Genomic DNA, 13,954 nt, shown 5'->3' on the forward strand with positions numbered 1-13,954 from the left:
GGAGGGCCTAATTCTCTGGACTTAACAATGGGGTGGCTGGGTGCAGTGGCTCATGCCTGTAATCCCAGCACTTTGGGAGGCTGACGTAGGCAGATCACTTGAGGTCAGGAGTTCAAGACCAGACTCGCCAACATGGTGAAACCCTGTCTCTACTAAAAATACAAAAATTAGGCAGGGGTGCGGTTGCTCACACCTGTAATCCCAGCACTTTGGGAGGCTGAGGCAGGTGGATCACTTGAGGTCAGGAGTTCGAGACCAGCCTGATCAATATGGTGAAACTCCATCTCTATTAAAAATACAAAAAATGAACTGGGTGTGGGGGTGGGCGCCTGTAATCCTGGCTACTCAGGAGACTGAGGAAGGAGAATTGCTTGAACCCAGGAGGCGGTGGTTGCAGTGAGCAGAGATTGCACCATTGCACTCCAGCTGGGCGACAGAGCGAGACTCCATCTCAAAAAGCTAAACAAAATGAAAACAAAATCAAAAATTAGTTGGGCATGGTGGCTCACGCCTGTAATCCCAGCTACTCGGGAGGCTAAGAAACAAGAATTGCTTGAACTTGGGAGGTGGAGGTTACAGTGAGCTGAAAGTGCGCCACTGCACTCTAGCCTGAGCAACAGGGGGAAACTCCATCTCAAAAAAACAAAAAGAAGGGAGTGATGAAAATGTTCTAGAATTATAAAGTGGTAATGGCTCAAATATATAATAAAGGATGCCGAATTTAATACTTTGAAAGGATGAATGTATACCACATACACCCTATCTTGATCAAAAATTAACAAGAAAAACAACAGCTCTAAGAAGCACCACCTTCTTCATCAATATCTGCTTATGCTATTTCATCATAAATCCAAGCAGATAGAATCTGAACCCAAGAAGAAATTATGAAAACTGGACTCAAACTGTGGTTGAGGCCTTAAAGTAGGGATCAAGCAGTCAAAATAACTTTTGCTTATACCAAATTCTATAGTAAGGTAGCCTCCTGTGGCTATAACATAGTGGCGCACGGAGCTACAATCCAATTTGGCTAACTATTCCATACTGGGCTAGCTGCCAACATCATTACCTCCTAAATCAGCCTTATTATTTCTTTCCAAAGCCTCAAAAACATATTTGAAGACTAAAAAATTGCTCATCATCTGAGACTGAAAAAACATGTGTTTTGCTACACACAAATGAGGACCATTGAACAGATTGATGTTTTCTATCAGCACATACAGTCTGGCGGCTGAGATAGCACAGTTGAGTTGTACTTCATGTGACTAGCTGGAAGGCAAACAGGATCTGCACACATACCCTGGCAGAACGCTCCATTGTGTACGCCAAGCCAGAGTGCACGATGTCTTTCTCAGATGCACCCTATTAGGGAAAAGAACACAAGTTTAACAAAACCACAAAGACCTGCTTTGTGTCTCTGTATAAGATGACAAAGGATTCTCAAGTCAATATACAACCAGACAGAATTTTTTGTCTTTTAGCTAAGATATGTCATTTCTGCACAGTATCAAAGATACAGTATTGTGATACTTACTGAAGCAGTTGCTTGTTGACCGCAATTTATTTTTATTATATTTGACAGCAAACAAATACTCATGAAATAAGATTATAGTACAACAATGAAGGCAGTTTTTGGACCTAGAGACATGAGGGCATGGAGTGAGATGAGCACCCTCCACTCATGGAGATGCAGATGCACTGAGCAATGTGTTACGCTGTTCACGCCATGGTGCGTTCACCTCAGCTCCCCAGAGAACAGGGACACCACACAGAACACAGAAAGGAATCTGATTAAACCCCATAGCGGCTTTGGGGTAGAATTCTGTGTACGTATTCAGTAGTGCCAGCAACTTTTAAAGCTGTATAGATCTTAGCAGCTTTTTAATTTTACTGATCAGGAAACTAAAGACCAGAGAAGCTGGCCATGGTTACAGATAGCTATTTTTAGAGCTGGGATATGACCCAGGGCCTCCACCATCAAGTTAGCTTCTCTCTTTCCTAATTTGTTTCTTGAAATGTTTTCTAAAAAATGAATGACAATTAACTCACTACCACTCTTAAGGTGACATACAGAGCTACAAAACACATATGCCCGATAAAAACTTAAAATGGGTCACTGATATAGTTTGGACACTTACTGAGTACATACTCTTCCAGGTACTAGGGGACACTAGAGAATAAAATCAAAATTCTGTTCTCACAGACTTTATATTCTAGTGGGAAGAGAATGTATATACATGGACTTCAAACCACGAGGCTAAGTGGATCACTGAAGTTTTCAATCTAGATAGAGAAGTGGTTTAGGGACGCAGGCCTTCCAATGTTAGAAGAGTGGAGAGTTGAAGAGATACCAGCAAGAGGCAATTGAGAAGAAATGTTTAGGGAGGTAGGAAGAAAACCAGGAGAATGTAGTATCCTGGAAGCTAAGCGAAGAAATTGTTTCAAGGTGGGAGTGTCAATTGTGACAACAACTGCTGATAGGTCAAGCAAGATGAGGACTGAAAAATAGCTATTGGATTTGGCAATGCTGGTGTCACTGGCTGTCTTGACAAGAATAGTCTTGGTGGAGTAGGTTCAAGTAAAGAAGAATTGGAGGCTGAGTATATACAACTCTTCCAAGGAGGTTTGCTCTACAGGAAACAAATGGCAATACTGGAAGGGGAAGTGGGATTAAGATTTACACATTTTTTAAAACAGCATTTGGTAAGCTGAGGGGAATGACTCAGAGGGGGGAAACTGCTGATGTAGGAGAGAGGGGCAGACTTGCTAGAGCAGTGTATCTGAGGAAAAACCATCCAATGCCCACAACAAGAACTGGACCTAAGAAATGAAAGCACAAAGAGCTGATCTATTCGAAGAGAGATGACACAGGACTGGGTACAGGTACCAGGAGCTGGGCAGATGCGGAAGCTCCCAGGCTGCATCAGTTTTATCTGTGAACAGATAGCAGGTCATGAGCTGGAGTGCAGGGCAGTGAAAAGAGGAGAAAATATGATGTAATCACTCAGGAGACGGGGAGAATGAATGGAACACGGAAAAGCAGTATGACTGCTGGGCAGCTCTGAGCGCCTAATTGAGGTTAGTGGTCAGGGTGTGAACTGCCAGCAGGGCCTCCTACAGGGTAGAGGCACGGAGGAGACTGCTGGGATTTAATCAGGGCTTAGGTGTTAACAAGGGTGTATGACAAAGGAAACAAGACTGGGGAGTGACTGTAATGATGGAGCATGGAATTTAAGTTAGATAAGGAGGGAAGTGAGGGCACTGGGGGGATAAGGGACAGTGGAAACATGGCAGGGTCAATGATGTGGGTCCTGATAGTACCAAACAGGGGCAGGGGGAAACTAGAGGGAGAGAGCTTGAGAAAACTTTTATTTTTTTAACTGACAAGGCATATGCTGGGCAGTGGGGTGACCAAAGGGAGTGGTGAACAGACCTCTGGCAGCGGCAGTAGCAGGGCAAACCCTTCCGATGCACTGCTAGTCACTTGGGATGGATGTCATGTATGAAACAGTGGCACACAGGAGACTTTCAGAGAGAGCCACAGAACTGCAGTGACACTTAAGCAGGGAGGGGATCAGTGTATTCCAGATAGAAGGACCAGAACAAAGACATCACTCTAGGAAAAAGGAAGTTCACTGAGGGGAACGGTTAGTACCTAGAATGGGTAAAGCATTTTTTCTTTCTTTACAACAAAACCTTTAACCTTTTCCCATGTTGCAATATAGTCTCAGAACTGTTTCCCATCACTGAATATTTCATAAGAAGATATATTGACGGCTGGGCGCGGTGGCTCACGCCTGTAATCCCAGCACTTTGGGAGGCCGAGGCGGGTGGATCACAAGGTCAGGGGCTTGAGACCAGCCTGACCAACAAGGTGAAACCCCATCTGTACTAAAAAATACAAAAAAATTAGCTGGGTGTGGTGGTGGGTGCCTGTAATCCCAGATACCTAGGAGGCTGAGGCAGGAGAATTGCTTGAACCTGGGAGGCAGAGGTTGCAGTGAGCTGAGATCATGCCACTGCACTCTAGCCTGGGCGACAGAGTGAGACTCTGTCTCAAAAAAAAAAAAAAAAAAAACCCCAAAAAAAGAAGATATATTATAACTTACCCATTGTAATATATTCTTAAACTATGAGTGAATATTTCCTAAGATGTATTATAAAAGTCAGCCATTTCCCTGCTCCTGAACTTTAAATAAAACCAAATTTAAAAACTTACACCTTTTTTTTTTTTTGAGATGGAGTTTCGCTCTTGTTGCCCAGGCTGGAGTGCAGTGGCGCATTTGTTGGCTCACTGCAACCTCCGCCTCCTGGGTTCAAGCGATTCTCCTGCCTCAGCCTCCCAAGTAGCTGGAACTACAGGGGCGTGCCACCATGCCTGGCTAATTTTTTGTATTTTTAGTAGAGACGGAGTTTCGCCATGTTGGCCAGGCTGGTCTCAAACTCCTGAACTCAGGTGATCCACCTGCCTTGGCCTCCCAAAGTGCTGGGATTACAGGCGTGAGCCACCGCACCTGGCCTACACAGTTTCAATAACATCATCGTGCATGGAGTGGTTCCTCATCTTTTGAATTATTTTCTTAGGATAAATTCCCAGAGGGGAGATTATCATAGCACCAAAAAGGGCAGGAACACTTTAATAACTTCAAATTTTCCAAAGAGCTGCACCAATCTGCACCGTCACGAGAATAAAGGTACAACTGTTTCACCACGTACATGGAGAACATAAGATCCATTAATTGTTTTTGTTAATACATTAAAAAAAAACCCTTTTTAAATTTGTATTTCTTTAACAATGAGGTTAAATTTTTCCCCCAGGCTTATGTGTTATGGACTTTTGTTTTTCCTGTCTTCCATCATTTACTGGTGAAGAAGTTTCCCTCCCTCCATCCCTCCTTTCTTTTTTTTGGGGGGGGGTTCGTGGCGGCGGGAACAGAGTATCTCTCTGTTGCTCAGGCTAGAGTGCAGTGGTGCGATCTCGGCTAACTGCAACCTCCAACTCCCAGGTTCAAGTGATTCACCTGCCTCAGCCTCCCAAGTAGCTGGGACTACAGGCACGCAGCACCACGCCTGGCTAATTTTTGTATTTTTAGTAGAGACAGGGTCACCATGTTGGCCAGGATGGTGTCGATGACTTGACTTCGTGATCCACCCGCCTTGACCTCCCAAAGTGCTGGGATTATAGGCGTGTGCCACTATGTCTGGCCTCTTGCTTTCTTTCTTTATTTTTGTAGAGACGGGGACTCACTATGTTCCCCAGGTTGGTCTCAAACTCTTGGACTCCCATATAGTTAAATCTAATGCTTACTTTTCAATTCTTCCTATTTCTCTGAAACTTAAAATAATTAAAATACATAACAATCCTTCACTGTTAAAACATGTGTGTGAAAAAAACCAAATTTATTTATTTTATATTTGTTAGTAGTCACTGGGATTCTTACTCCAGTTTTAGAATGTAATGAAAAGGAAAGGTACAAAACACGTGTCACACACTTACTGTCAAGCTAATTACAAAGACTATGCCACAAATGAAATCCATCTAACCAGCTCTGTCTGAAGGAAAGAGCAGGGAGCATGTGTGAAGTACAACTGTGGGGTCACCACACTCACCGATATCCTGTCTTGGAACTCTGCTGTGGGTACAATGGGAATAGTTCCACCATGCTTTCCAAATTTTCTTTCTAAACTCTCTTGAACAGACACTACAAAAAAACACAAGAGATCAAGATATTGCTAACAGAAAAAAAAAAAAAAAAAAAAGTAGAATCAAAAGTAGTCCCAAACTATAACTGTAACCCAAAAACTTATACAGAGTGTTTTTTTTTTTTGAGACGGAGTCTTGGTCTGTCACCCAGGCTGGAGTGTAGAGGCGTGATCTCGGCTCACTGCAAACTCCGCCTCCCGGGTTCACGCCATTCTCCTGCCTCAGCCTCGCGAGTAGCTGGGACTACAGGCACGCGCCACCACGCCCAGCTAATTTTTTGTATTTTTAGTAGAGACGGGGTTTCACTGTGTTAACCAGGATGGTCTCGACTTCCTGACCTCGTGATCCACCTGCCTTGGCCTCCCAAAGTGCTGGGATTACAGGCTTGAGCCACTGCGCCCGGCCTTATACAGAGTTTTAATGACATAAAAGGGTTAATCATTTAAAACTCAGTCAAGAAGGAATAAAACACATTGCCAATTTCCTATATAAATGTGAATTTAGGTCACTGCTCTGTTTCCATAACACCCATTACCAGGGTTTTTCCTTGGCTCTATTAAAAAGAAAATGCTGGAGGAAAAAGAAAAGGAAATAGATGGAACACTTCACCCAGATTCTCACAGTGGGCTGAGTACAGAAGCTCAGTAGGAGGTCTTGGTCTTATTTCAACTAGATGAGAAATTCTACTCTTAACTGTGGAGCTAACTCTAGTCAAAGAAAAACAAGTATTCTCATCAGGAGTCTCAAAAACAATTCTTGACACTAGATAGGCCTTTACTAAGAGCAACCAGAGACAGAAATTAGTATCGACAGTGGGGTTTTAAAATCACACTTAAAAAAATATTATTGGCTGGGCGAAGTGGCTCATGCCTGTAATCCCAGCACTTTGGGAGGCTGAGGCAGGTGGATCATGAGGTCAGGAGATCAAGGCTATCCTGGCTAACATGGTGAAACCCCGTCTCTACTAAAAATACAAAAATTAGCCGGACGTGGCGGTGACTGCCTGTAGCCCCAGCTACTTGGGAGGGTGAGGCAGGAGAACTGCTTGAACCTGGGAGGCAGAGGCTGCAGTAAGCCGAGTTCGTGCCACTGCACTCCAGCCTGGGCGACAGAGCAAGACGTCCTCTCAAAAAAAGAAAAAAAATGTAGATTATATTCTGTGAACATTACATCACAGAATAAAAATCTGGATATAAGTACATGGGAGAGTTAATATCCAGAAAGACATTGTGCATTTTTGGTCTAAGTTTCATGAGACAAAATATTATTTTCTTTTCTGAGACTCAATTCTTTCCCAAAGGGATCAGTTCTCTTAAGCGGACCTTTTTACAGCCTTTTAGCTGGCTCAAAAGATTGGTTTTGGTGAACAAGCTTATCAACACTCACTGAGCAAGTGGTAGTTAGAATCCCTTTCATATTTGAAGGTCAAACGGCCATAGCTGACGTGATTTAGATTCTTCAGCCACTCAAAGTAAGATACTGTCACTCCTCCAGCATTCAAGTAGAGATCCTATACACAAAAATAAGACACCAAAGAAATCAGAAGATGATGGTTTTCATAAAAGCTGAAAATGAGCCTAAGACCTTAATTTCAGTACCAAGGTAGACTGAACTTCAAATATCGCAAATATATTTTAGCCAGTATCAGGAATTTCACACTTAATTAACACTCCTCCCCACACCGCCCAATTCCATCTAAGGCTTTTTCTATTTAGGAAAAAAAAAAGCATTTTTTGGCTTATTAATCAAGGAAAGTTAATAATATTTGGTTAGAGCCTCTTCTCTACCAGACGTTCTCAGAGTAAATGGCTTGCCAACCAACCAGTTGGATTGGACTGTCCACAGGGCCTCTCAGAAGACAGGATTCTTTCTCCTATTACCTATGGGTAGCCCATTTCAGTTACATTAAATGTCTTAAGTGCTTTCAGCAAAGGGTGTTCTTTAAAATGTATCCCAAGCCCACACTAATTTCTAGTAACTTTTTGCTGTAGACTCATGTTTACTTGCTAAAAAATCTGAGCACGTGTTCCTCATATTAGTTTTCTGAGTAAAGCCGGAAGGAGCACTTGAAATGCATAAGGTTAGGAATCGTATAGAAAATCTTAGAGCTTAAGTTAGAATAGTGTTTCTAACACAGTACACATTTATATAACCAGACTCTTAGAAGGCTAAAGACATTCGGTAAAGAGCCTGAAATTGGAATAAATATTTCGATCAAAGGGAAAATTAACAGGCTTAGAATTAACCATGCTTCTACTATATTTTCTCAAAAGTGAAATAAAGATGAATTCACTAGAGCTTGGGAGATTAATAAAAGACAATTATGATTCTAAGTACATATGAAGCCTAATAAATATAGATGACTTACTGGAATAACCATAATGTTTCTCTCCAGGAAGATCTTGTCAGCTTCTGGAGTTGTTGGCCCATTGGCACCTTCAGCAATGATCTGCAAGAGAGTCAGGAACATAGAGAAATGCCAACACCACCATCAAATCCCCTCCACTGAGGGCAAGAGATGTGCATATATGAACAGGGGGCTGTGGGGAGAAGCACAGTTTCAGTTAAAGTTAAATAGAGGTTATTTTGCTCTGCAAAGTGTATAAAACTACCTTTCACTTTTCTATGTATCTAGGTTTTGTTTGTTTGTTTGTTTGTTTTTACAGGAGTGTCAGGCAGATGCGTTTGTTTTGGTAATGGTTGCACAACTCTGTGCCGGTAGCTAAACGCCATTAAATTATGTACCTTAAATGGGGGAACTGTATGGTACGTGCAGTATGTGCCAATAAAGCTGCTAAAAAGAAAGAGAAAACTCAATCAGACTCTTCTATGACCCCCAACGTCATTCACATTGATAATGTTGGTTCCGGTTTCTATAATGTTGTCACCTTGGCTTTGACTCTGGGTGCGTTGGATTTGGTCAACTGCTTCTCACTGGCAGCTGGGATCAGTATGTCACAGTCGGCCTCCAAGATGCTTCCTTCATAGGGCTTTGCCTTGGGGAAGCCCAGAATGGACCCATGTTGCTGCCATTGATTGAAAATCACAATTAATAGCTGCACCAGAGTTTAAATGTTTATATTTAGTGCCTATGCCATAAAAATGTATTCATACCAATTTGAAGTCTTCCAGTTCCTTTGGGTCAATACCATCTGGATTCCATATACTCCCATCAGACTCACCAACAGCAATACATTTAGCACCAAAACGATGTAAATATCTCATAGAGTGTAGGCCCACATTACCAAATCCCTGTGAAGAACAATTACCCATAACACAAAAATTAAAGTCCTGGTATAGACAGCAAGAGTCATATTCTGACCAATGTAAATCCACGTTCTGTTCATTTAGAAGCAATTCTCAAAATTCTTTTGCCAAAAGAAACAATGTACTAACTGGTTTCTCTTCAACAATAAAAGTCTCTGTTTAAGAATGTGATGACCGGGCATGGTGGCTCACGCTTGTAATTCCAGCACTTTGGGAGGCTGAGGCAGGTGGATCACTTGAGGTCAGGAATTCGAGACCAGCCACGGCCAACATGGTGAAACCCCGTCTCTACTAAAAATACAAAAATTAGGCATGGTGGTCCGTGCCTGTAATACCAGCTACTTGGGAGAATGAGGCAGGAGAATCACTTGAACCTGAGAGGTGGAGGTTGCAGTCAGCCAAGATTGCACTCCAGCCTGGGCGATAGGGTGAGACTCCATCTCAATCAATCAATCAATCAATAAATGGCAGTGGTGTTAAGTACACCACCAGGTCCTCAGTCCTTGATGATCAGATGTCCTATGTTGTGAAAAGGGATGTCACTAATTTGGAGAAATACAATTTGTTTTTTTTTTTTTTTTGAGACCGAGTCTCATTCTGTCACACAGGCTGGAGTACAATGGCACAATCTCGGCTCACTGCAGCCTCTGCCTCCCGGGTTCAAGTGAGTCTCCTGCCTTAGTCTCCAGAGTAGTTGGGATTACAGGTGCCGCCATCATGCCAGGCTAATTTTTCTTTCTTTCTTCTTTTTTTTTTGAGACGGAGTCTGGCTCTGTCATCCAGGCTGGAGTGCAGTGGCGCTATCTCGGCTCACTGCAAGCTCCACCTCCCAGGTTCAAGCGATTCTCCTGCCTCAGCCTCCAGAGTAGCTGGGACTACAGGCGTGTACCACCACACCTGGCTAATTTTCCTATTTTTAGCAGAGACCGGGTTTCACCATGTTGGCCAGGATGGTCTTGATCTCTTAACCTCGTGATCCGCCCACCTCGGCCTCCCAAAGTGCTGGGATTACAGGCGTGAGCCACCACGCCAGGCTTAATTTTTCTACTTTTAGTAGAGACAGGGTTTCACCATGTTGGCCAGGCTGGTCTCGAACTCCTGGCCTCAAGTGATCCACCTGCCTTGGCCTCCCAAACTGCTGGGAATACAGGCATGAGCCACTGTGCCCAGCCACCACTTCTATTTTAAAGTAATTTCAATTTAATTAAGATTCTCCTAAGTAAAATACATGTTAACACATCAAACAAATTTGGGTCAATGTGTAAACCTTTCTATATACTTACAAAACTTAGAAAATTATGTTAAGAGACTTGCCCTTCTAGATATAATTTCAAGTTTGAATACTGACCAATATTTTGGTTGAATTTGGTGATAATTTGGTTGAAGTTGGTAATAGTTTCACATGTACTTGAGAGATACTTAAATCAGTTCTAGCTACATGAATCATACTAAGGTTCAAAACACAAAAGATCTATTACTCTGAAAACCATCACTCTAAAATTTAAGAGATTTGAGATAACTTAATTTTAAAATTACAATTCTAAAAACATTAAAAACTTTACTTAATGTCTATCAGTTATTAAGGAAACTTTTTTGTTTTTGTTTTTACCTGAACAACAAATGTTTTGTCTCCAAACCCTGGTGTCATTCCTAAAATGCTCATGTAAGAAGCTTCATTGATGAAGTTTTCAATCCCATGGAAGACACCACGGCCAGTAGCAGAGATGCGTCCATGGATTCCCCCTTGGCTGATGGGTTTACCAGTAACACAGGCATGTGCATTAATATCCTGTAAGAGGGGGTAATTGAAAGAATGAAATGTCAAGTCCAATTTCTCTGTTGAAGGAACATAATGAATTAAAGTCAAAGCACATTCTCATTTAATTAAAAATATGCTAATTAGGAGTGTGTGTATGAATGTATTTAAGGTATACTTTTACCAGTAGAGACAAGACGCACTTTTCTGCTTTCTGTTCCTAGAAAATACAATAAAATAGACTATATTTTCTGTTTTTTTTTTTTTTTTTTTTGAGACGGAGCTTCACTCTTGTTGCTCAGGCTGGAGTGCAATGGTGCGATCTTGGCTCACTGCAACCTCTGCCTCCCGGGTTCAAGTGATTCTCCTGCCTCAGCCTCCTGAGTAGCTGGGATTCCAGGCATGTGCCACCACGCCCAGCTAATTTTGTGTTTTTAGTAGAGATGGGGTTTCTCCATGTTGGTCAGGCTGGTCTTAAACTTCTGACCTCAAGTGATCTGCCTGCCTCGGCCTCCCTAAGTGCTAGAATTACAGGCATGAGCCACCACGCCTGGCAAAGTAGACCATATTTTCTGACAGAAAAAACAAGAGTGTAGGGACTGAACATCAAGTAAGTACAAATAACATCACAAAAGTAGAGCTAGCTCAGCCTAAAGCTATCATTCCTTCAACAAGTATTTAAGCACTACTAAATCAAGGTACACACACATCCCATTCACGAGTGTCTTAAAATCTACTATAAGACTTGAGCATGTCACCAAAACAGAGCCTGAGACAGGAAGAGGCTTTACAATTGTCTTGGATGGGAAGACTCAATGTTGTATTCTGCCACTTTTTAAAAAGGAAGTTTTTAATATAACTTGATACTTAATATAACATGATATTCAAGTTCATCTAAGAGTAGACTAAAGAAAGTATTTAATGAAGTATTTTTAAAAAGGTATGTGTGGGTGAGAGTCCTGTGCTTCCGTGTGAGCAGAGTATCTTTGGTAGCAGTGGTTAGCTCTGCAAAGTGGAGATGGGGGTTAACAGTCTTCACCACCCATCTTTCTGTCCTCTTTCTTTCTTTTTTTTTTTTTTGAGACGGAGTCTTGCTCTGTCACCTAGGCTGGAGTGCAGTGACGCAATTTCGGCTCATTGCAAGCTCCGCTTCCCGGGTTCACGCCATTCTCCTGCCTCAGCCTCCCGAGTAGCTGGGACTACAGGCACCCACCATCATGCCTGGCTAATTTTTTTGTATTTTTAGTAGAGATGGATTTCACTGTGTAAGTCAGGATGGTCTCGATCTCCTGATCTTGTGATCTGCCCGCCTCGGCCTCCCAAAGTGCTGGGATTACAGGTGTGAGCCACCATGCCCAGCCTGTCCTCTTTCAATTGAAGATGTGCGCATATTCTTGTTCAGAAACAGGTGTAATTAGAAAACAGAATTGGGCTAAGTAGGGCTTCCCTTCCAAGACATCAACTATACTATAAACACGGCCACGAGAACACTGCAGAGTAAACTCATCGGTGGAGCAGGAGAAACTAGAGACAGTCTTATTTTGTATAGGCAATCAATATAAAATGAAAATTCATATAAAATTTTAAGTCAGTGGCAAAAGTATAAAATACTCAATAAACTTGTTGAAGCAATTTGCTTTCCATGTAAACAAAATAAAATGCCTTACTTCACACCAAACCCCTAACTCCCAACATATCCCTAACGTTCCAGCTGGCCAAATTAAAAAGTGATCTGTTCTTTATCTGTATTGTTTAAATATTTTTACACAGAGAACTTAGAATTATATTATTTGTGTAATTACCAACAAAAAGGATGAAAGCAAGGAAGAAAAATGCAGTCTAGTAAAGTGATTTATAGAATTAGTTTTCCCACAGTTTGCTTTCATGAATAATTAACACTTATGAATACAGAAATGCAAACTGAGTGCCAAATGCTTTTAAACAGTGAGAATGCAAATGCTGGGGCTGAAGGAAATACTGTCTGGGGTCAGGCCTGGCGCCAACTGCCAGGCTCCCCAGCATACGTAATGGTCCTGAAAGCCCAGAGAAGAATACATTCTCCCACCTACACTGCACTTCTAGATGGGGCTAGGACAAAGAAGGCGGCACGTTCCAGTTCACATCTAGAAATGAGTAACAAAAACAATTACGTCCTTCCCTTAGGCCTTGATTTTAGATTTCTTATCACTTAAAGAAGGAAAACTGTTCACCAGTATAGTTCAAGTGGCAGTGCTTCACCTGAGTCCAGCCTGGTCAACATGGTCAAACACCATCTCTGCTAAAAATACAAAAAAATTAGCTGGGCGTGGTGGTGGCAGGCACCTGTAATCCCAGCTACTTGGGAGGCTGAGGCAGGAGAATTGCTTGAACCCGGGAGACGGAGGTTGCGGTGACCTGAGATCGGGTGACAGAGTGAGACTCTGTCTCAAAAAAAAAAAAAAAAGAGACCACACCCAGAGCTCATTGCTAAATGAGCTCCTTATCTCAGGTGATCCACCTGCTTCTGCCTCCCAAAGTGCTGGGATTACAGGCGTGAGCCACCATGCCCAGCTGGTCTCTTGTTCTTTTTAAGCAAGACACTGCATTGAATAGTGCAAACCAGTGGGCAGTATGTTATTTGTAGCTCATTCTCAGTGCTAACAGCAAGAGAAAGTCTTGTGAAGCACGGCCCCTTGAACTATACTGGTGAAGAGTTTTCCTTCTTTAAGTGATAAGAAATCTAAAATCAAGGGCTAAGGGAAGGACGCATAAAAAGGTGACAGGTGGAAAACTGTCCTTTTTGGGAAGGACAGTTGAAACCACAATTATTTGAAGGGACTACATCATTCCTGTTTTATTTCAGGGGGTTGTATAATTTACCTGATGTAATACCTATAGATATTTATTTTCTGGTACTTACTAAGGGCTATGTACAGTTCTAAGTGCATTAGATTATTATTCATCTAATGCTCATAAGAGTCTACTAAGTAGGTACTATTATTACTGTCATTTTGCATAGGAGGAAATGGAGACACAGAGACTCCCAGGTCACAGCACTGATGGGTGAAGGTGCCAGGGTTGGACTTCAGGTGGTCTGCCCATGTTCCCAGCCATGGCATTACATCACTTCAGGAAATGTACCCATTTCCACATTCTTCCTCTTCTCCAAGGCCCATCTTTTCACTATGAAAAGAATTCCCCAGGCCTTTATTCCCTTGGGGGACTTCACTACCTCTACCAGCCTGCATCTC

General features: G+C 42.3%; 1 protein-coding gene across 2 annotated transcripts in view; it reads right to left on the bottom strand.

Moving 5' to 3' along the window:
* The window catches only part of GLUD1 (glutamate dehydrogenase 1), a 44,412-nt gene that overhangs the window by 1,544 nt on the left and 28,914 nt on the right, over positions 1-13,954 (bottom strand). For both annotated transcript variants that reach the window (XM_054436245.2, XM_063669861.1), the window contains 7 exons: positions 10,578-10,757; positions 8,816-8,953; positions 8,590-8,727; positions 8,070-8,150; positions 7,088-7,211; positions 5,608-5,699; positions 1,297-1,359 (listed from right to left, as the gene is read on the bottom strand). In XM_054436245.2, the coding sequence (XP_054292220.1) occupies positions 1,297-1,359; positions 5,608-5,699; positions 7,088-7,211; positions 8,070-8,150; positions 8,590-8,727; positions 8,816-8,953; positions 10,578-10,757 (816 nt within the window). The remainder of the gene's footprint in view (positions 1-1,296; positions 1,360-5,607; positions 5,700-7,087; positions 7,212-8,069; positions 8,151-8,589; positions 8,728-8,815; positions 8,954-10,577; positions 10,758-13,954) is intronic.

This window comes from Pongo pygmaeus, chromosome 8 (assembly GCF_028885625.2).
Source record: "Pongo pygmaeus isolate AG05252 chromosome 8, NHGRI_mPonPyg2-v2.0_pri, whole genome shotgun sequence".
NCBI classification, from domain to species: domain Eukaryota; kingdom Metazoa; phylum Chordata; class Mammalia; order Primates; family Hominidae; genus Pongo; species Pongo pygmaeus.